At 65.0% G+C, this 21,859-nt stretch overlaps 1 protein-coding gene across 1 annotated transcript; it reads right to left on the minus strand.

The window, feature by feature from the left end:
* Positions 1 to 2,332: 2,332 nt before the first annotated feature.
* LOC123349983 (sacsin-like) lies at positions 2,333 to 20,852 on the minus strand. Its single transcript, XM_044988319.1, has 7 exons — positions 20,839 to 20,852; positions 19,545 to 19,632; positions 19,225 to 19,336; positions 18,101 to 18,247; positions 15,848 to 17,222; positions 14,074 to 14,162; positions 2,333 to 13,296 (listed from the first exon to the last, which is right to left on the minus strand). Exons 1-7 carry the CDS (start codon positions 20,850 to 20,852, stop codon positions 2,333 to 2,335), a joined length of 12,789 nt encoding a protein of 4,262 aa, XP_044844254.1.
* Positions 20,853 to 21,859: the final 1,007 nt, after the last annotated feature.

Genomic DNA, 21,859 nt, shown 5'->3' on the forward strand with positions numbered 1-21,859 from the left:
CAACGTGTTGATGCCCCTTGGACCCAACACGACCCCCTGTGACGTCCCCGTGGCAGCCGCCTTGGCCCCGTACCCGGCTCCTCGCCCTGGCCTGGACTCCCAGGCTGCACGGCCAGCAGGGCCCCCAGTGATCGTCTCGCCTGACCTCCGTCCTGTCTCGCCCGGGGCCAGAGCCCTCCCTCAGCATCGGCCCTGGAGCAGAGCTTTTCGGAAAAACATCCCATCTGGATTTTCAACAGTCTCCGTGATGGCGAATCCCCCATGACCCGGGGCAGTTTGTGCCTACGGTTAATTACTGTTAAAAATGTACGGCTCCTTTCCAGTCGGAACGGGTCGAGCTTTAATTTCCAGCTGTTGGATCGTGTTAGACCTTCCTCTGCTAGACTGAAGAGCCCATTGTTCAATATTTATTCTCCGTGTAGGTACTTATAGACTGGGATCAAGTCACCCCCGGACCTTCGCTTTGTAAAGCTAAATAGGCTGAGCTCCTGTCTATCACTATCAGGCAGGTTTTCTAATCCTTTCATCATTCTCATGGCTCTTCTCTGCACTCTCTCCACTTTATCCACATCCTTCTTGAATGGTGGGCACCAGAACTGGAGCCAGGATTCCACCTGTGCCAAATATAGAGGAAAAATAACCTCTCTGCTCCTACTCAAGATTCCCCGTGGATGCATCCCAGGATAGGCAAAAAAGTGACAGACTTGAAGGTGGCAATTTTGCAACAAAAAAACTTCAGAAACAGACTCCAAAGAGAGACTGCTGAACTTGAATATGCAAACTAGATACCATTAACTGTGGTCTAAATAAAGACTGGGAATGGTTGGGTCATTACACCAATTGAATCTATTTCCCTATGTTAAGTTCTCCTCACACCTTCTATGGGCCATCTTAATTATCACTTCAAAAAGTTTTTTTTCCTCCTGCTAACGATAGCTCATCTCAATTGATTTGACTCTGCCTGTTGGTATGCATACTTCCACCTTTTCATGTTCTCTGTATGTATAAATATCTCCTGTCTGTGTGCTCCATTCTATGCATCCGAAGAAGTGAGCTTTAGCTCACGAAAGCTCATGCTACAATAAATTTGTTAGTCTTTAAGGTGCCACAAGTACTCCTGTTTTTTTTGCGGATACAGACTAACACGGCTGCTACTCTGAAACCTCCCAGGATAGGGTGACCAGGCAGCAAAAGTGAAAAATCAGAAGAGAGGTGCGGGGGGGGGGGGGGAAATAGGAAACTATATAAGAAAAAGACCCCAAAATCATGACTGTCCCTATAAAATCAAGACATCTGATCACCCTATCCCAGGATCGTATTAGCTCTTTTGGCTACAGTTTCACACTGGGAGCTGATTGGCCACCACAACCCCCAAATCTTTTTCAGAGTCACCACTTCCCAGGATAGAGGCCCCGTTCTGCATGTCAACATTGGCCCATCTCACTAGGAATTGGGCTGAGACCCAGTGAACCCATTTCAGGCAGGGGCCACAAAACAGCTGGAAACCATCGTAAGTCAGGGAGGGGAAAGGCCCCTGTACCCCATTCCCCATCCCTGAGCCAGCCAGTCCCTGCCCTGGGGCCAGATGGGAGCCAGCGCCCCCTACAAGGGAAAAGCCCCAGGCCCCATTCCCTGCCCCCCCCCGGCCACACAGGTTCTGGGTCGTCTGTGACCCACCCTGTAAATGGAATCCCCCTGCTCCCCAGCGCCTGCTCTGAGTTGGGCAGGGCCCCAGCCCTGACCGTGTGTGCGTGGGGGGGTGCCAAGCTCTGTCACTGCCAGCCTCGGGGAAGGGACCTTGGCGGGAGGGGGGATGGGCAGCTGGAACCCCCCACCCCACCCCCAGAGAGCAGGACTCATCCCCTCCAGCAGGGGGCAGGACCCCCCCCCCCCAAGAGAGGACTTGTCTGGGAGCCAAGGGCTGACACCATGACTTCAAGGACGCTGGGTTACTGGAGTAACTGGATTTATTCCTCCTAGTACAAAAGCCAGCCGGGGGGGGGGGGGGGAGCAGAGACGAGGCAAACAGCAGGACCAGGGGGAGAGGGTCAAGCTGCCTTTGGGGCAGCCCCTTACAAGCCATCACCGCATCAACCTTATGCTACGCCCCCTGCCCACAAAGCCCCCTGTCCCTCCCCCATCCCCCTGCACCCACAGTGACGGCAGCTTGGAGCCAGTGCCCCCACCCCTGCCACTGGTGCGGTCGCTGCTGAAGAAGCCGGGTTTCCATGGCACAGTCTGTGGTAGGGGGTTGCCCTGGCTGCTACCAGTAGCAGGCGCTGGTCCCTGTTGTGCAGTCCCCAGTGGCTACCCCAGGAGGGCGCTGTCACTGCTAGTGAAACCAGATCTCCATGGCACAGTCCCTGATCGGGGGTTGCCTTGCTGCTACCAGTAGTAGGCGCAGATCCCTCTGGTGCAGCCCCCGGTGCCTCCTCCAGGGGGTGCTCTCACTGCCCTGGGTAGCACCCTCCCCGTGGCACTGTCCCCAGCCCTCAGCGCCGGGCCACGTGCACCTGCACCACATCCAGCAGGCCCTGCGCCAGCCGCAGCACCTCCTGCTCCTCTCCGGCCGGAAAGGCCTCGTTGGGGATGGTGGGCGGGGGTGGTAGCAGGGATACTGCGTGGTCTTGTCGACCACGCCGTGCCGGCGCAGTTCAGCCACTTGTGCCGGCAGCCCCTCCAGCCCGGGGTCGTAGGCGGCCACCTTCTGCGCCAGCGAGGCCAGCGTCTGCTCCCGCTCGAAGCGCTCGCCCCGGTCGTACACGGCAGCCGCCAGGGCCTTCTCCACGGCGCGGTGGACCTTGTAGAAGACCCAGTTGGTGCAGCACTGCCCCACGTCATGGCCAGCCGCCCGCAGGTCGCTCTGGGCCTGCCGGAGCCAGCGCCTGGCCTCCTCGGCCTGGGGACGCCGGCCGGCCTTGGCCCGGTGGTACGACCAGAAATCGTAGTGGAAACCACGGTCCCTTTGGCCGGTGAACTCCCTGCGGCTCTGCCTGTGGTGCCTGGCCTCCCCGTCCCATTCGTTCCATGAGGCTGAGAAGCCCTGGTGGCTACTGGGATGGCCTCTGCCACCCGAGGCCTGGGGGCTTCTGGGATTGCCCGCTGCCCGGGGCTTCCTGCCCTCCTCCAGATCCTGGATCCTCTCCCGCAGGTACTTGCAGACCTCGTTGGCCATCTCCTCCTGCCCCACGTTCTTGTCGGGGTGATAGCGTAAGTAGAGCCGCCGGATCGCCTTCCGCCGCTCCCCCTCGGGCAGCTCCCAGATCTTGGCCAGGCAGGTGTCCACCTCCTCCTTCACCTGCCCCAGCGACTGGCGGTACCATGCTTCCCGCCTCTCCTGCTGCTGCTGCTGGTCCGGCACGGGCACCAGCGCCCGGCCGCGGCCATCCACCTGGATCCTCTTGAACTGATACAGGTCATTGGCGCTCACCTCCTCCTGGCGCCCAGCTCCCAGGTTGATGCGGTACATGGGCACCGCTCCGTCCGGCAGGACTTCCAGCACCACAGCGTACTGGTAGCACTCCTCGGGTGCCTCTGGGTCCAGGTAACCCACGTAGTCACCCCGGGCGAAGGTGTTGAGGATGCTCATGTCCAGGCTGTCGTACCACTCCTGGGGGATCTCCGTACCAGGGCTGGGCAGAGTGTAGGCGTCAGGGTGGGTGCTGGGTTGCAAGGGCACCCCGTTCCTCTCCAGCACGCCGAGCACTTCGACGGGGTCTTTGCGGGCCAACATCTGCATGAGGATTGACCTGGATTCCCAACGCAGCATCCCTCCCATAATACTGTCCACCTCCAGAGCCAGCCTGTCCAGGATCTGGAGTGACAGGCCCAGATCCATCCTCTCCCAATGCAACAAGTAGACCCGGCGCCTCCCGTCGGCATGCAGGACCACATGGACAACCCGGGAGGCCTGGGTCCCCTCCAGCCGCTCCCCGCGGTGCATCATCACCATCTGGATCTTCTCACAGCACACCACCTCCAGCCGCTCGGCGGAGAAAGCCACCTCCCGCTCCTTGCTGGCCGTCTCCGCCTCTTCTTCCTCGTCCCGTCTCTGCCACCTCAGCAGCGCCGCCAAGCCCTCCCGGAATTCGGGAGACACCAGGATGCCTTGGAGCTGGTTCCGGCTCTCGCAGAACGCGCCGTAATGGCACAGCTCTAGAGAGGCCTCCTCCAGCTGCAGCTCCGTGATCTTGGACAGGAGCTGGGGCCTCAGGGGCTGGGGCAGCTGCCGCACCAGCTTCCAGGGGTCGTATTCTGGAGAGGGCAGGTGGCATCTGGAGAGGTCCACCAGGAAATGGAAGGTGCTCCCCAAGGCTTGGCTAACATTGGCAGGGGCACAGTTGTTGAAGACCAGGGTGGTGGAGCAGTAGAGCTTCCCGTCGGTGCAAGGCAGATGGAGCTCTTCCACCCTGGAGAAGTCCGCTTTCCCTTGGCTGAGCAGCTGGAAGAGATGCTGAGTGGCCCGCAGGACGGTCTTGGTGAGGTTGGGCTGCAAGATTTCCTTGGCTTGGGTCTCCTGGTGGATCCGGCGCAGCACCCGGGCGTAGTGCTGGACGGAGGGCTCCTGCTCCACCCCCAGCTTCTGCAGCAGCTCGCTGTAGACAGCCACCAACGGGGGCACGGTATAGAGATAGGGCCGAAACTCCTGCTCATCCCTCAAGGAGAAGACCACCTGGCTAGCTTCCGCCACCTGCTCCCCCTTCACCAGCACCACCGGCAGCCCCGCCAGGCAGTCGGCGTCGAAGCCCCTCAAGTCGCGCTCCAGGTAGCCGTACGTCTGCATGAAGATGCGGGTGCGGGTTTTCTGCCCTTCCTTGGTCTCACACCGCGCTTGGCACACGTTCTTCAGGTTGTCCAGGACCATCGGGGCTGGCACAGCCTGCAGCACTCCCAGACGCTCCAGCACGGACCGGGCGTTCTTTGGGCAAGGGACCAAGGGCAGGGCAAGGATGACAGCGGACGTCCAAACCAAGGCCACGTCCTCCTTCCGTGGCACCACCAGAGCACCCTTGAGGGCCACGGGCTGTGTGTGAAGGACACAGGGTGGATGGAAGTTCCCCAGTTCGTCCGGCACCCTCCGTGGGGTGAGGAAGCGGATGGACGAGACTCTCTCCAGGAAGTGATCCGACAGGGAGTCACTGGGCTGGGACAACAGATGCAACAGAAGCGCCTCCCGCTGGGCGGGGAGTTCGCCGGCCGCCGCGCCTTCCTGCCCCGCCTGACGCTCGATCCACGTGGCGAACTCCACGAAGTCGTCCTCCGAGGTCTCCCACTTCATGCCCACATCCCGCAGGAAGGCGTTCACCGTGAGCTTCTCCACCCTCAACTCCTCGAAGAACACGTCGGGCACGAACCTGGCGTCCAGCCGCATCGTCTGGAAGAGCGACACCTCTCCGTCGTAGAAGCAGGAAGCTGGGCGCAGGGCCCCCTGCTTGTCCCGGATGAAGCTGACGGGCCCGAAGGCTGAGACAATGGTCTTCTTCTCCGCCGGGTACTCCTCCCGGTAGTGTCTTTGGATGGTGAAGAGCAGCTTCAAGGCCTCAAGCAGCTGGGACTCTGGGAGACGGGGCAGACTGGGCAGGAGATGGCGGATGAATTGCTGCAGGTCGTTCAAGACGCCAATGCTAAGGCTTTTAGAGAGCTCCCGATGGAGATCTTTGTCCTGGAGCAAGACAGTCTGCTGGTCCAGCTGGTACAAGGCCTGGAAGTCCTTCGAGAGCTTGGGGATCCTGGTCTCTAGGATGTAGACGTTGTGGTAAAAGGCCAGCGCCACCCACGTCCCCTGATGTGTCTGGAACAAGGGCAGGGACCGGAGCTGAGCCAGCAGGTCGTGCTCCAGCTCCTCCACCTTTTCCGTGAGGAACCTCAACAGCCCGTTGGTCTCATAGGACTTCAGCTCGCACCAACGGAGACCCGTCCTAGCGCCCAGCTGCTTCAGCACCAAAACGGGGTCGTGTGTCTGCAGCAGGCGCGGGCGGATGCAGTGGAAGCGGATATCAAGGGGGATCATCAGGATATCCAGCTTGGCAAAGCCAAGCTTGCCCAGGGATTTTTCCACCTCGCTGGTGTACCCATGGATGATGGTGGGCAGGGAGACCAGAGGAACCAGGCGCTCGTCTCCGGGCTGGTCGCTGCAGACGGGGAGGATGGCCTGGTACTCGAAGAGGGAGACCAACTCTCTGAAGGCCTTGCTCATGGCTTCTTCCTTGCCTTTGCTGGCCTCATAGACCATGTGGTTGAAGAGCTTCCACACCTCTTTCAGCCACTTCCGGGCCTCTGCTGACTGGGCCTCCCAGTCCGGCTGCCCCAGCACCTCCTGGATGAACCTGGCCGCCTCCTGCAGGGTGAATGCCTTCAGGAAGCCGGTCTGGAGCAGCAGCGGCTTCTGCTGGACGCGGTAGGCGAGGAATTGGCAACGCTGCCACGGGAAGAGGCAGTGGGCTCTGCTCTGGAACACCGGCTCCCGGGTGCTGAACGGCCGCAGCATGCCGTCGTGGGTCACGGAGAGTGGCAGCCCCTCCAGGTCCCGGACGTCCCCTTTCCGCAGCTCCTCCAGGCAGAACTCCAGCAGGCGGGAGCAGCTGGACGAGTCCTTCAGGGGCGTCTCCGAGACCCGGCAGGGCGGGTCCAGAGGCAGCGCTTTGAGGAAGCAGCGGAGAGATCCAGGATTCAAGGTCAGGACCTTCACGCCCGCCCTGTCGAACTCGGCGTGGATCTGTCTGAGGCCTTGGAAGGCCGGGACGAGCTTCATCTCAAGTCTCTGGAGGATATGGCTCATGGCATCACAGAGCTCCCTCTGCAGGAAGAAGGGCTCCCGGAGCAGGCGTCCCTCACCGGTCGCAGTCCATGTGATTCTCACCATCTCCATACTCTGCACATGGAGGCGGATGGTCTCTGTCTGGTAAATGGGTATCAGGGGCTGCTGCATCTCCGCAATGAGCTTGTAGACCCAGTTGACCAGCTGGTGCCAGGGCGGGGGCACGCGCTCCCTCACGGCTGGGAAGTAGCTGAGATACTTTGGCTCCAGCATCTCCCAGCAGGCCTGCAGGGTCATGAAGCGCAGCGCCTCCCCCAGCTTCTTCCGCAGCCAGTCCAGCAGCCGGCAGTAGAGCGGAGCCAGCAGCCGCTGCATCAGGAAGCCGTTCCAGGCCGTGTTCTGGCTCCCGCCGTCCTCTTTGCGCAGATCGCGGCGAGCCGAGTCCACCGAGAAGTTGCCGTTGATGTGGACAGGCAGGCCGGTCTCCAGCGGCAGCGGCAGGGTGCAGAAGGCCCTGCCAGGCCGGACTGCGTCCAGGCAGGCGGCCACGGCGCCGTACGGTAGGCGCTCCGGGTCCGGAGACTCCTTCTTGGCTGCATCGTCCACCCCGGCCTGCCACACCACTCCCCAGCTGGTGGGAGGCCGGGAGCGGCCGTGACTGACTTTCATCGTGTAGACCACCCTCACCGGCGTGGCCTCCTCGCTGCCCGAGACAGCCATTTGGCTCAGCCGCTCCTGGAACGCCTTTCGCAGCATCAGGCTGCCTTCCTCCATCTCCGTCTCCACCCGCAGCAGCTCCCGCGGCTGCACCTTGCCCTCGGTGATCTCGGAGAAGACGACGGTCCTCAGATGGCGAAGGAACAGCACCAGGCTCTCGGCCTCCTGGGCCAGCGCCTCCTGCATCTCCTCCAGGTCCTCTTCGTGGATAACCCGCTGGCACACCCGCGAGCCAGCCGCGCCCTCCGCCGTCCGCAGCGGCAGCCGGAACAGCACGCCCTGGCTCAGGTCGAAGAGGTCGGGCAGGAAGGTGGCGTAGACGTCGGGGAAGGTCTTCTTGAAGTCCCCGTTGACGCTGAACATGGCGCCCGGGTACTGCTCGCTGGCCGTGGGCACGTAGCGGAGATGGGGATCGAAGACGCCCAGGGCGCTGTCGCCCGTCAGGAAGGCGGGGCAGTCCGTCAGGTGGAAGACGGCGTTAAAACCCAATCCATACTTGCCCGTCTTGTCCTGCCGCCCACCTTTGCCCCCCACGCCCAGCCGCTGGATGCCCTCGATGTCCTCCTGCGTCAGGGGCTTGTCGTTGTAGACGCAGAGGGCGGGGCCTTGCAGGCCCCCCCACTCCTCGGAGATGACGCGCTGGGTGGGGTGGTGGCGCCGGTCCCAGACGAAGTGGAGCCGGCTGGCGCCGGCGTCGTCGGCGTTCTGCAGCAGCTCCTTCAGCACGTCGCGGGAGGACGAGGAGTATTCGCGCAGGATGTTCTGCAGCCGCACGGTCAGCTCCTCCCGGGCGCCGAACTCCGACGCCCACGGTGCCAGCTCCAGCCCCCGGATCTTCCCCTGGACCAGCGCCCGGTGCCTGATGGTGGGCACGCCGTAGCACAGTGCCAACTCCCGGGGGATCTGGCCGTGGCACAAGGGCATCCCCTCCTCCTGGGGCAGCCAGGGTGTGTCATCGAAGTGCAACTTGGCCACTGGGCGCAGGACCCCCTGCTGATCCGGGAAGAAGATGCCCTGAGCGTCGTAAGCGGCCACCGGCTGCCGATCCGGCGAGGCCTCCATCAGCCCAATGGTCACCAGCCTCAGCACCAACTGCAGTTCCTGTGGGGACAGACTCTGCCCAGCTGTCTTCCTGGCCAGGTCCCGGAGCACACACGTGTAGTTCTCCAAGGCGAAGGTCTCCTGCAGCCCCACGCACCCCCACAGCGCCTTGAACCCCCAGTACTCCTGCGGCAGCTGGTGGAGATATGGGGAGGCCTCGAATGACAGCTCCCAGGCCACTGCCTTCACCGGCTCAAAGTGCGCCCCCACCAGGACAAAGGAGAATGCTGCAGCCTTCTCAGCTACCTCCTCCTTGCACGTGGGCTGCTTGCTGAGCAGCTTGTCCAGGTAGGCGTAACACTGCCGCGCTGTCTCCTGCAGCTCCGGTTTGGGCAGAGCGTTGGAGCCCTGGCACGCCTCCGCCAGCTGCCGCAGCACCATGCCGGCCGGCGGCTTGCGGCTTAGCCCCAGGAAGTCCCAGAGCGCCTTGGAGAACCTGAAGTCCCCTCCCAGGTCCTTGCCGGCCAGGACCGGTTGGATCAGCCCCACCAGGCTCCTGTGCTTGTGGTGGTAGAGATCGGTGGGCCGGCAGAGCTCATAGCAGGCACCAGGCAAGGCAGCCGGCAGGAAGGGTACGGCACGGAAGGCCACCTGGGCAAGGTTGTCCAAACCTTGTTCCAACAACTGCTCCAGCAGCTCCAGGATGCGGCAGATTCTCCGGCAGCCCTGCCGCTGGTCACGCTGCCAGAGAGCCTGCACGGTACGGGCCCGCTCCAGCAGCTCCTTCATCGGCACCACGTCCTTGGCCATGCCCAGCCCCTCCAGCCGCAGCAGCCTCTCCGGCGCCAGGAAGCCAGTCCCGGTGGGGAAGCGCCCGTCCTGGGGGTCGTACAGTGGGGCGGCTCTGCCCTGGGGGTGCACCAGCTTCCCGATGGGCTGCAGCTGCCCTCGGGGGGTGGTAGGGATGCAGGACACAGAGGCCAGCAGCTGGTCTACCCTGGCATCGCTCATGTCCATGGCATGGAGAACCAAGGCGTCACGGTCGGGTGCGTCCAGCGTGCCCATGTTGGCAAACACGATCTTCTGGTAGAACCCCACCCAGTCATAGGTGTTGGGCAGCAGGATGTCCTCCTGGCCACTGGCCTGGAATCCAGATCGCACCCAGATCGGCAGCTGCACGGCCAGAAGGGGCTCTGGCAGCAAGCTGGCAAAGACCCTGGCGGCCGTCTGCCCCACCCGCGTGTTACAGGTGATGTTGAAGTCCAGGAAACGGGCGTTGTTCATGGTGCACCATCGCCGGCCATCGGAGAACAGCGCCAGGTCCTGCCCATCGGCCAGCGCATGGTAGAAGGCCTTCACGGCCTCGGTGAAGGGATGCCTGGCTTTGCCGGCATCTGGCCAGAAGGTGTGGTATTCGTAGTCCTCCAGGTCACCCTCCTGGTGCATGTCTCGGAGCAGGCTCAGCGCTTGGAGCCAGGCAGCCGGCACCGCGTCGCGCAGCAGCGCCCAGTTCCACTCGCCCTTGGCTGTGGCATCCCAGAGTCCTTTGCGATTGGAGAGGACGGCGAAGGCCCCGTGGAGGTGAACTGGGAGGCCGGAGGCAATAGGCAGGGGCAGGAAGCAGAAGACGTGCCCTTCAAAGCCGTCCAAGTGTGGGGCCCACTTCCCCGGCTCAGTGGGGGTGAGCGGCAGAGCCACTCCAGCGCTGGGGGGCGAGGGCCGCGTCCCGTCACGCATCCCCTGCTGAAACAGCACCAAGGATTCGCCGGTGCCCTGGCAGGTGTGTACCAGGTAGTGGCTGATGGTGATGTCCAACTCCCACTGTACCGTCAGTTGTTCGATGCTGGACTGGCCCGTCCTGGAGTTTCCAGCATCCTCAAGGCTCTTGATCCGCTCCCGGCACAGCGTGGCCAGAGACTGGGTGGCCTCCGGGGAGGGGGCCTGGTTGGGAAGGCGCTTCAGCGACACCTCCCGCACCCCACGTAGAAACAGCAACAAGAGGTGGCAAAAGTCCCGGAAGCCGCTCTGGAGCCTCTCGACCCGGTCGATGCCGAAAGGCACCTGGCTGATCCGCGACTCCCGGGCCTCCTCCTCGGTACGGAAAGGCAGGCGGAAGAGCGTCCCCGGGAAGTCGAACGGCTCCTGCGTTTGGAACCCAAACAAGCCCTGGTATGGCCGGAACTGCTCGGCGAAGGTGGTCAGCGTGGCCGGGCGCTGGTGCAGGTCCAGCCGGATGCCGGGGCAGGCTGGGTTGGGGATGTGCTTGCGCAGGTGGGTGACGTTGGGGTCGAAGATCAAGAGGGTGCTGCCGCTCAGCACCAAGGGCACATCGGTCACGTGGTAGACGGTGTTGAAGCCCAGACCAAACCTGCCGATCTTGCCCTCCTGCCCTTCCTTGGTGGCAGCTCCCACCCGGATGATGTTGACTAAGTCTTCCTGGGTGAAGGCTGCATCGTTGTAGGACCAGAGGGCCGGCCCGTGGCAGGCGGCCATGCCAGGATCCAGCAGCCCGGCCGTGCCACCACTGTGGCGCCGCAGATCCAGCAGGAAAGAGCATTCCCTGGCACCGGCATCCTCCGCGTTCTGGATCAGCTCTTTGAAGAGGTCGGCATCTTCCGTATACTCCCGCAGGATGTTCCAGATCCGCGTGGTGATGGGCTCCGAGGGCCCCCACGCCTCAAACAGCTGCGGCTGCAGCACCCGCGTGCTCAGCAGCGCCACCCCCAGGAACGTGGCCGTAGCCTGCGCCACCGCCTCATGCACCACGGCCAACTCAGCGTCGTCACCTTCCAGATCCGCCAGGCTGGCCCGGTCGATGTCGCAATACAGGGCCGACGAGGCTGGCCGCAGAGTGAAGCCGGATCCTCCCGGAGCCTGCACTGGCACCGGCAGGTCTCTGTCGCCCTGGTGCCCTCTGCTTTTCAGCCAGTCTAGGATGGCCACAGTCAGCCGCAGCTCCGCCTCGGTGCCACCTCCGGCGCGGCCCTCAATCTCCTTCCCCAGCCGGCACAGGGCCTGGCTCAGCTCCTCCTCGCCCACCGCATCCCGCGCCCCCCAGGCCAGGAAGAGCCGGCGGTAAGGCAGCAGCTCCGGGGGGACTCTTGGCACCAGGCAGCTCAAGTCCAGGCCGTCAGGGTAGGCCAACACCGCCGTGGCTGGGACGGAGAATCCATTGCCGGTCCAGAGGACAGCGTGGGACGACGCCACCCCAAACTGCCTCCGGTTCTGCTCCATGTGCTGGTAGATGACGTGAAGCTTCGGTACCAGCGTCCTGATGTCCTTGGGCTGGTCCCCCTGTGCCAGGAGCAGCAGGTTCACCAGCACCTTCTCCGGGGGGGGCGGGCGGCTCAACCCCAGCTTCTCCTCGGCCGGCTCTCGGAAAGCGTCCGTCAGCGGCATCGCCAGCCCCGCCAGGTCGGCGTAACGGGCCGATCGCAGCCTCTCCGGGGGAAGGAAAGGTCCATTCGGCTGGCGCTCGGTCGGGTCGGTGGCGGGCACCCAGGCCAGGTCCCGCAGCCGCTGCAGCTTCTTCTGGCAGAAGCGGCCCAGCGCCGGGGTCCGGTTGCACAGCTCGAGCAACGCTCGGGATTTGGCCGCGGCCCCGGGGGCGTCTCTGGCCTGCTGGAGCCGGCCCACCTCCTGGGCAGCTTCTAGCATGTGGTCGGGGGTGATGGCTGTCTCGCTGGTCTTCAGCCCCAGGGCACAGAGGGACCGGAGCACGGCCGCCTCCCGGAAAGCCACGGGCGGGAAGCACCGGGGGCCCAGCAAGGCCCGGAAACTCGTGTTTTGGGGGTCGAAGAGCTCATTGGCACGTACCAGGGTCCCGCCGCAGTCCATGAAGGCCAACTCCTCGCACAGAGCCTGCAGCTTCTTGCTGTGCCCGAAGAGGGCGTCCCCGTGCCGCAGCACCCACAGCATGAGCCGCTCGGCGTCCGGCGCCCACTTGGCATACACCCCCTTCTTCACCGCCCTCACCGCCAGCAAGGCCAGCTCTGCCGCCCCAAGCAGCTTGTCCCGGGTCTGCAGGAAAAGCCGGCGGTCCGCCTCGTCCCGGCACCGCAGCACCGGCTCCGGCAGCACCAGGTCTTCGGGCACCGCCGGCACCGTGCTCCTCTCCAAAGCTTGGTAGCTGCCGGCTGGCACCAGCCCGGCCGGGCAAGGCGGCGAGACGGAGGGCATCTTCTGGAAGATGGGCAAGCTGCCCAGCACCACGGCCTCCCGCTCGGAGAGGGAGGAAGCGGGCGCCTGGGAGAGAAATTGGCAGAGGATCCTGCCGCGCTCCGGGGGCAGGGAGCGCAGCCGGGCAGCCACGCCCGCCACGCCCAGGCGGTCGAAGGCTCGCAGCGCGTTGCCGGCCGTGGGCGCCAGGACGTAGTCTGTCAGCTGCCGGTGCCAGAGCGCTTGGTCCCACCGGTGGATCACCGTGCAGCCCAGAGCCTCCAGGACGCCCGATTCATCCTCAGTAAGGCTGCGCCCCTCCCAGCTCCGGAACAGCAGCGTGGGCGTGGGCGAGAGCCGCGCCAGCTGGAGGCTACGGGCGCCCGTGCCCAGGGGGGCCAGGGGGACGAGCGGGTGCCCCTCAAACGGCGCCAGGGAGCGGACGTGGTGCTGTAGGAAGTCCCAGAAGGCAGCCAGCCACTGGCGGGGAGGCTGGCGGGGGTGGCCGCCCGGGCACCAAGTAACGTGGGTAGAGCCGCCTTTGAACCAGTCTGCGGGGAGGGCGGCCTTCAGGTTCTGCTTAATGACAGCCAGGTCCAGAGAGACGAGGTTCCTGAACAGCCCTGCAAGAACCACAGAGACCCGGGATCACAGCCGGACCAGAACCGCGTCGGCTCCCAGTCCCACACGCAAACCCAGAGCCACGTAATATAGTCCACCCGAAATGCAGCCACCTCTGGGGTGGGGGTGGCTGGGTATCTGGGGACCCTTCACCCGGCTCTGGGACATGGCCCCTCTGGGGTGGGGCGCAGGGGGCTGGTTACATGGGGACCCCTCAGCCGGCGCTTGGACACGGCCTGTGATGGAGCAGGGGCTGTCTGTGTGCTTGGTAGGCAGAGACAGGTATGCAGCTGTAACATGAGCCTGGCCTGGGGGAGGGGAGGTCTCACCTCTAGCCGGTAGCTAGACAAAGGGAGGGGGGAAGTGAAATCAGTCTTCGGTTGGGAGCTGGGAGGTGGGTTTCAGGGGATCCTAGGCTGGGATCCAAGCACCCTGAAACCCCCCAGAAAGGCCAGATTGAGGGGTCCTGGCTCTGAACCCAAGCTGGGCTGTATCCTGTGTTCCTGTTGTTCAATAAACCTTCTGTTTTACTCGCTGGCTGAGAGTCACTGTGAGACCGGGAAGAGGGGTGCAGGGCCGGACTCCCCCACACTCCGTGACACGGCCCCTTTGGGGTGGGGCGCGGGGGCTGGGTATCCGAGGACCCCTCGCCAGGCGCTGAGATGCAGCTGCTTCTCGGATGGGGTGCAGGGCCCGGGTAACAGGGCCCAGCAACGTTCATGTTGCCCCAGGCACGCCGGGCAGAGACGGGCACCTGAGGAGGGACAGTTCCCACTTACCCTGCTCTGCAATCCAGTGCAGGTGACTCAGCAGGGCAGGTGTCAGATCCTCCGGCAGAAAACTGTCAGCCAGGCCAGGGAGCAGGATCCTGGAAACCAGGAATTCAGAGAGTTAAGACAGTGGGGCTTGGGGGGGTGGGGGCGGATAGCAGGGAATGGGGCCTGGGGCCTGTCCCCTCTAGGGGGTGCTTGTTCCCATCTGGCAACAGGGCAGGCACTGCAGGAGCGGCGCCAGGGTTTCTGGCGCCCTAGGCAGAATTCGGGGGGCGGCATTTTGTGCGCTCCCCATGGGGCGCGCGGGAGCTTCCGGTTCCACCCCCGACGCGCCGCCGAAGAAGGACCCTCCACCGAAATGCCGCAGGCGACAGCACCAGTCATCGAGCTGCTCAATTGCCTGCCGCTGTTTTCTGCGGCACGTCGGCAGAAGGTCCTTCGGCGGCGGCGCAACGGGAGTGGAACTGGAAGCTCCCACGCGCCCTGTGGGGAGCGCACAAAACGCCGCCCCCCCAATCCTGGCGCCCTAGGCAACCACCTAGGGTCGCCTCATGGAAGCGCCGGCCCTGAGGGACTGGCTGGCTCAGGGGGGCGGGGATTGGGACCTTTCCCCTCTAGGGGGCACCAGCTCCCATCTGGCCCCAGGGCAGGGGGCTGGCTGGGCGGGGGCAGTGGGTTCCCCGTTCCGTGGGCTGATGCGTGGCCCTGGCGTGAACCGGGTCCCTGCGTCTCAGCCCGGCTCCTCACAGAACCAGGAGCGTAGCTAGTGGGGTGCAGGGGAAGCGGCCGCTTCCCCTCAGCACGTTTTCCAAAAGCGGCGCCTTAGTTAGGGGTTGCCATGGTGCCAGCGGGCGGGGCCCACGCTCCGCTCTGAAGGGGGGGGGCAGGGGCTGGTGGCGCCGGGCACAGGAAGCAGAAAGCGGCGGCGCTAGCAACTGCAGCCGCGGGTCTGGTCCCAGGAGCAGCATGGAGCGGCCGCGAGAGGTGGGTGCGGGCAGCCCAGCTCCCCCTGCCTGGGGCTCCCCTCACCCGCCGCGGGGCGCGGGCTCCTCCTCTGCAGCACTGCCCGCCGCGGGGCTGGGGCTCTCCCGGGGCTCTGCCCTGCATGTGCCCAGCACCCCCGGGGCTGCTCCTGCCTCCCCGGGCTGGCCCCAGATCCCCTCCCCTGGGAGGCTGGGGTCCTGCTGCGGCTTGCGCCCCTCTGCCTCCTCCGTGGGGCAGGCAGCCCCAGGGGGTTGAGGCCGTGCCACCCCTTCCCCAGCTTCCCCCTCCAGCAGCCCCCGCACCGCCCTGCCGGGCCTGTTCAGCTCTGCCCCATGCAACCCGCCCCTACCGTGGGGCAGCCCGGCCCGGGGGCACTGGGGGAGCCGCAGCAAAGCCCCGCCCGGAGCTGGTGCACGGCATCAGCCTGCAGCGGGGAGCGGAGCCACCCCCCGCCGGCTCAGTTCAGCCCAGCCCCACTTTTAAAGGGACACGGACCCCACCGCGGCTCAGCCCGGGGCACGTGGGGTGTCACCTCACCCCCTGCCTGGGGGGCCCGGCGAGGGGGGTGCTCGGCACCATAGCAGCGCAGAGGGGAGGCCAGCGCGGAGCGGCCGGAGGAGCCAAGGCGGGCATGGCCAGAGGAGGAGCCAAGGGGGGGTGACTTTTGTATGTTTGCTCCCTCTTAGAATCTGGCTACGCCACTGCCCAGAACCTGCTTTTCCCAGGTGCCGCGGGCTGGTGGAGCCGCGCTCGCTGGGTGCCCGGGAGGCGGGTGAGGGGCCAGGGGCTCTCTTACCTGGGGAAGGCCTCGCTGTCGGCATAGACTGTGCCGCCGGCACCCCCGAAGCAGACAAAGCCCCCATCAGCGCGTGGCAGCAGCTCCAGACCCGCCAGCTCCCCGTAGCGCTTGTCTCCGGCCACATACTCCAGCAGCAGCCGCTTGTCGGCCGGGTATCGGGCAGGACCCACCCGGCCCAGGACCTTTCGCATGTAGGCCGGCGTGGCCTCCTTCACCGCTGGGCCCCCCGCGGCCAGCGCCCGGCGCACATGGGCTGGCACCGTGGCCAGCGGCTCACCCGCCTGCACCAGGGCCTCCTCCAGCACCCGGAGCGTGGCCTCGCCGGCCCCATTCTGCGGCAGGAACACGGCGTCCGTGGCTCGGAGCCGGCGTGTGCCGGGTTGGCCGGCCGGCACCAGGGCTTCCATGCCCCACAGCTGCTGGCAGATCCGTTCCACCAGGCTCCGGTAGCGTTGCTGGTGCCGGCTCAGCTCCGGGTCGGGCCAGGCGCCATAGGGGTCACCGGGACAAGCCGCCGCCGCCACCACGATGGCCTGGCGGTAGGCGAGCGGCAGCACCGCCTCGGTCAGCAGCTGGTTCCACCGGGCGGCGTGGTCCCGGCTGCGGTCTTCTTCAGCCCACTGGACGTGCCGCCGGTCGTCCGTCAGGTGGAAAGGGGCGTTGATGTGGAGGGGCAGTCCTGTGGCATTCTCCTCCGTGGCTGGCAGCGGCAGGAAGCAGCAGAGGTGCCCGGCACAGCCGCCCTCCAGCGGGTATGCCAAAGCCACGCCAGGCAAGCTCCCCAGCGCGCCCGCCAGCTCCGCCAGCTCCGGGAAAGCACCTTCAGTCGGCACGGCCGAGACCACCAGCCACTCGCGCTCTGTGTCCCCGTCAGCGGCTGTGCCGTGCGCAGCCACGGCCTTGATGCAGGCTGCGGTGGCCAGCGCCGCGGCGGCTACGTCGTCCTGGACCAAGCCCGGCCCGTTGAGCGGGCGCGGGGCAGCCGTGGTCTCCAGCAGCTCCGTCGTGGCCCCCTGGCCGTCCACCATCTTCAGGGCCAGGCGCCGGACGTGGCGGAGGAAGAGGAGGCAGGTGGGGGCGTCGTGGATGAAGGCCAGGAAGAGCTGGCGCACGCGCTCGGGGCTGTACAGGTTGTCCGAGATGCCGGAGGGTTCGTGGCGCAGCGGGAAGCGGAAAAGGGTGCCGGGGAAGCGGCCGGCCGCCGGGGACCCCTCGCCGCGCCCCATGACCTGCACCGCCCCCCAGAAGGGCGCAAACTGGTCGGCCAGCTCCGCCGCCTCCTCCAGGTGCCACTGCTGCCCGCCGTCCGCCAGCGCCGCCCGCTGCGGGTCCAGCACGCCCAGCCAGGGGCCGCTCAGCACCGCCGGCAGGTCTGCAGGGAGAGGGGATGAGAGACGAGGAGCCCCAGCTGTGACCCCGATCCCCCCCAGAAACCCCCGGGCTGTGACCCAGACCCCCCGAGCTCCCCCAGAGACCCCCTGGCTGTGACCCCAAACCCCCTCAGAAACCCCCGGGCTGTGACCCAGACCCCCCGAGCTCCCCCAGAGACCCCCTGGCTGTGACCCCAAACCCCCTCAGAAACCCCCGGGCTGTGACCCAGACCCCCTGAGCTCCCCCAGAGACCCCCTGGCTGTGACCCCAAACCCCCTCAGAAACCCCCGGGCTGTGACCCAGACCCCCCGAGCTCCCCCAGAGACCCCCTGGCTGTGACCCCAAACCCCCCAAGCTTCCAAAGAGATGCCCCGGCTGTGACCCCGAATCCCCTGGGCTCCCCCAGTGACCCCTGACTGTGACCTCTAACCCCCCCAGAGACCCCCTGGCTGTGACCCCAAACCCCCTAAGCTTCCAAAGAGATGCCCCGGCTGTGACCCCGAATCCCCTGGGCTCCCCCAGAGACCCCAGGCTGTGACCTCAAACCCCCCCAGAGTACCCCTGGCTGTGACCCCGAAACCCCCAAGCTTCCCCAGAGACTCCCCAGGCTGTGACCCCAAATCCCCCGAGCTCCCCCAGAGACCCCTGGCTGTGACCCCGAATCCCCCAAGCTCCCCCAGAGACCCCCCGGGCTGTGACCCCAAATCCCCTGGGCTCCCCCAGAGACCCCTGGCTGTGACCCCAACCCCCCCCAGAGACCCCCTGGCTGTGACCCCGAATCCCCTGGGCTCCCCCAGAGACCCCCCGGGCTGTGACCCAACCCTCCCCCCCCCCCCGAGCTTCCCAGCGTGGGAGGCCCCTGCCCCCCGGGGCTCTCACCTGTCAGGTGATAGACGGAGTTGAAGCCCAGGCCGAAGCGGCCGACGGTGCCGGGGTCGCGCAGCTTGTGGCTGTCGCCCGTGCTCTGGATCCCGTCCCAGTCGGCCTCCGAGAACAGCCCGTCGTTGTAGGCCACCAGCGCCGGGCCTGGAGCCGGGGCAGCGAGTCAGGGGCGGGGCCTCGACCCCCCAACAGCAGGTGAGGGGCGGGGCCTTGACCTCCCATCCCCCAGACAGCATGTGAGGGGGCGGGGCCTCGACCTCCCATCCCCCAGACAGCACGTGAGGGGCGGGGCCTCGACCCCCCACCCCCCAGACAGCACGTGAGGGGCGGGGCCTTGACCCCCCAGACAGCATGTGAGGGGCGGGGCCTTGACCTCCCATCCCCCAGACAGCATGTGAGGGGGCGGGGCCTCGACCCCCCCACCCCCCAGACAGCAGGTGAGGGGCGGGGCCTTGACCCCCCCAGACAGCATGTGAGGGGCGGGGCCTTGACCTCCCATCCCCCAGACAGCATGTGAGGGGGCGGGGCCTCGACCCCCCACCCCCCCGACAGCAGGTGAGGGGCGGGGCCTCGACCCCCCACCCCCCAGACAGCACGTGAGGGGCGGGGCCTTGACCCCCTCCAAGACAGCAAGTGATAGGCAGGGCCCCATCCCCTCCAGACACCACATGAGGGGCAGGGCACTGATCCCCTGCAGACACCGTGTGAGGGGCGGGGCCCCGATCCTCCCAGCACCCCCAGACAGCACGTGAGGGGCAGGCCCTCAATACCCGACCCCACCAGACAGCACATGAGGAGCGAGGCCTGATTCCCCCAACAGTGGATCAGGGCCCCGACCCTCAGGCACCACATGAAGTGGGACTCTGATCCTCTGATCCCCTAAACTAGCCCCCCCCCGACACCGTGTGAGGGGCAGGACCCGCAGCTCCCCTAGACATTGTATGAGAGGTGGGACCCCCGATTCCCTAGCTCCCCTCCCCCAACCCTCCTCACCCCCCATCTGCTCCCATTTCCTCACACACACCCCTTCAGTCCTGCCGCCCCCCCGTCACCCAACATAAATCCCTTCCCCAGATCTGTCACCCTCAGCCCCCCCACCACTGGCTCCTGCCCCCTCGTACCTTGCACTCGCTGCAGCCCCTCCGCGGCCAGGCTCTGGGTCCCGTAGCGGCGCTCATCGCACAGGAAGATCACCTCCGTGGCCCCCGCATCATCCGCGTTCTGGATCAGCTCCTGGGGGGGGCGGGTGCAGCACCCGTCAGCACAGATCCCACCCGCCCCCGGCTCATTACCAGCCCCCCGCCAGCTTGGGCACATGGCTCCACTGAGTAGGGGAGCCAGGACTCCTGGGTTCTCTCCCCAGCTCTGGGAGGGGAGTGGGGTCTAGTGGTTGGAGCGGGGGGGGTGTCCTGCTGTGAACCCCCCCAAGCCCAGGACTCACCTTCAGAATCTGCCCCCCATCTGGGTACTTGCGCAGGATGCTCTGCAGGTATTTGAGGAAGGGGGGGGGCCTCTGCCGGAACCCCCTCCTGTGGAGAGCGGGGGAGAAAGACGTGCATCACTCACCAGGAGACATCTCCCATCCATCCCCCAACACAGGCCCATCTACCCAGATATCCCGCCCCCTCCCTGCCCCCTGGATCAGCCCCATGGCTCCATCTACCCAAGTATCCCACCCGCTCCCTGCCCCCTGGATCAGCCCCACAGGCCCACCTACCCCGGTTTCTCAGCCCTTGCTGATGGGAGGGGTCACTGAGCTCTCCTCAGGGGCTCCTGCTTCATCATAAACACACCCTGCCCCCAATTGCTGTCTGTCCTCAGGTCCATCAGCCCCCCCTCTCCTCCCCCATCCATGGGGTGGCTAGGCTCGGATGCGATCTCCTCTCCAGCCACCAGAGGGCAGCACTGCCTCAGGAACCAACCACCCCCTTCCCTGCCTCCAGACCCCTAACAGCCCATGGGGGACAAGGGTGGGGGTGGCCGAGCCCTGGGAAAGGCGGAGAGAAAGGGGGACTGGCCTTTCCTGGGGGCTGGAGGGCCAGGCTCCGGGCTGGGGGGGACCTCCCTGCAGGGGTGAACGAGAGCCCTGCATGGCTTGCGAGGTGGCGCAGGTAGGACAAAGGGAATTGGGGGGGCTGGGGTATGTGCCAGCCCTGGGGAGGGGGGATCGGACTCCCTGCCACGCAGAGCGGGACAACGACCCCCGTGTCTTCACATAAGAGCGGCCACACTGGGTCAGACCAAGGGTCCATCTAGCCCAGCGTCCTGTCTGCCAACAGTGGCCAGTGCCAGGTGCCCCAGAGGCAATGAGCAGAACAGGGAATCATCAAGTGATCCATCCCCCGTCGCTCATTCCCAGCTTCTGGCAAACAGAGGCTAGGGACACCGTTCCTGCTCATCCTGGCTAATAGCCACTGATGGACCTGTCCTCCATGAACTTATCTAGTTGTTTTTTGAACCCTGTTATAGTCTCAGCCTTCACAACATCCTCTGGCAGTGAGTTCCACAGGTTGACTGTGCGTTGGGTGAAGAAATATTTCCTGTCGTTTGTTTTAAACCTTCTGCCTGTTCATTTCATTGGGTGACCCCTAGTTCTTGTGTTCTGAGGAGTAAACAACACTTCCTTATCTACTTTCTCCACACCAGTCATGGTTTTATAGACCTCAGTCATATCCCCCCTTAGCCGTCTCTTTTCCAAGCTGAAAAGTCCCCAGCTGATTAATCTTGCCTCATACAGCAGCCGTTCCATACCCGTAATCATTGTTGTTGCCCTTTCCTGAACCTTTTCCAATTCCAATAGATCTTTTTTGAGATGAGGCGACCACATCTGCACACAGTATTCAAGATGTGGGCGTAACATGGATATATGAAGCCAATATGATATTTTCTGTCTTAATATCTAACCCTATACAGGAAGTATTTCTTCACCCAACGCACAGTCAGCCTGTGGAACTCCTTGCCAGAGGATGTTGTGAAGACCAAGATTATATCAGGGCTCAAAAAAGAACTAGATAAGTTCCTGGAGGACGGGTCCATCAGTGGCTATTAGCCAGGATGGGCAGGGATGGTGTCCCTGGCCTCTGTTTGCTGGGAAGACGACAGGGGATGGATCACTTGATGATTCCCCGTTCTGTTCATTCCCCATGGGGCACCTGGCATTGGCCGCTGTCGGCAAACGGGACACTCCCAGCACCCCCCACACCCAAACCCCCCAACAACTCCCAGCACCCCCTACCCAAACACCCCCACCCCCCAACAACTCCCAGCACCCCCCTACCCAAAAGCACCCCCAACCCAAACGCCCAGCACCCCCCAGCACCCACCTCTTCGGCTCTGTGGCAGCCATGGGGAAATCTGGGGAACAGAAAACAGAACCGAGCATTAAACACATGGACGTAACCCTCCCCGCCCCGCCCCATAGCCGGGCGCATCCGCCCGCCGCAGCGGGGGCACCTCACCCGACAGCCGCTCCCTGCCCCCACAGCCCTCCCGATGGAAATAGGCACCGGGTGGGGAAGGGAAACTGAGGCAGGGCAGGGGGTTGTGTAAGGACATCCAGGAAGTCAGTGCAAAAGCCAAGGGAGGGAAACCAGGAGTCCTGGCTCCCACCCACCGCTGTAAGCACCAGACCGCGCCTCCCCTCCCGGAGCCGGGGGAGAACCCAGGCGTCCTGCCCCGCAGGGCCCCACCTCGCTTGGGCCGGAGCCGGCGGGGGTCGGTGCAGCCGGGGCGGGACACGGGGACCCCGGCGAAGGA

This window comes from Mauremys mutica, chromosome 15 (assembly GCF_020497125.1).
Source record: "Mauremys mutica isolate MM-2020 ecotype Southern chromosome 15, ASM2049712v1, whole genome shotgun sequence".
Lineage (NCBI taxonomy): Eukaryota > Metazoa > Chordata > Testudines > Geoemydidae > Mauremys > Mauremys mutica.

What these genes read in the sequence shown, in the direction of transcription:
- LOC123349983 (XM_044988319.1), bottom strand. An exon ending in GACAGCGAGGCCTTCCCCAG is followed by an intron (nt 14,163 to 15,847) that starts GTAAGAGAGCCC and finishes CCTGGTTTCCAG; the next exon opens with GATCCTGCTCCCTGGCCTGG. An exon ending in GCACTGGATTGCAGAGCAGG is followed by an intron (nt 13,297 to 14,073) that starts GTAAGTGGGAAC and finishes TGGTTCTTGCAG; the next exon opens with GGCTGTTCAGGAACCTCGTC.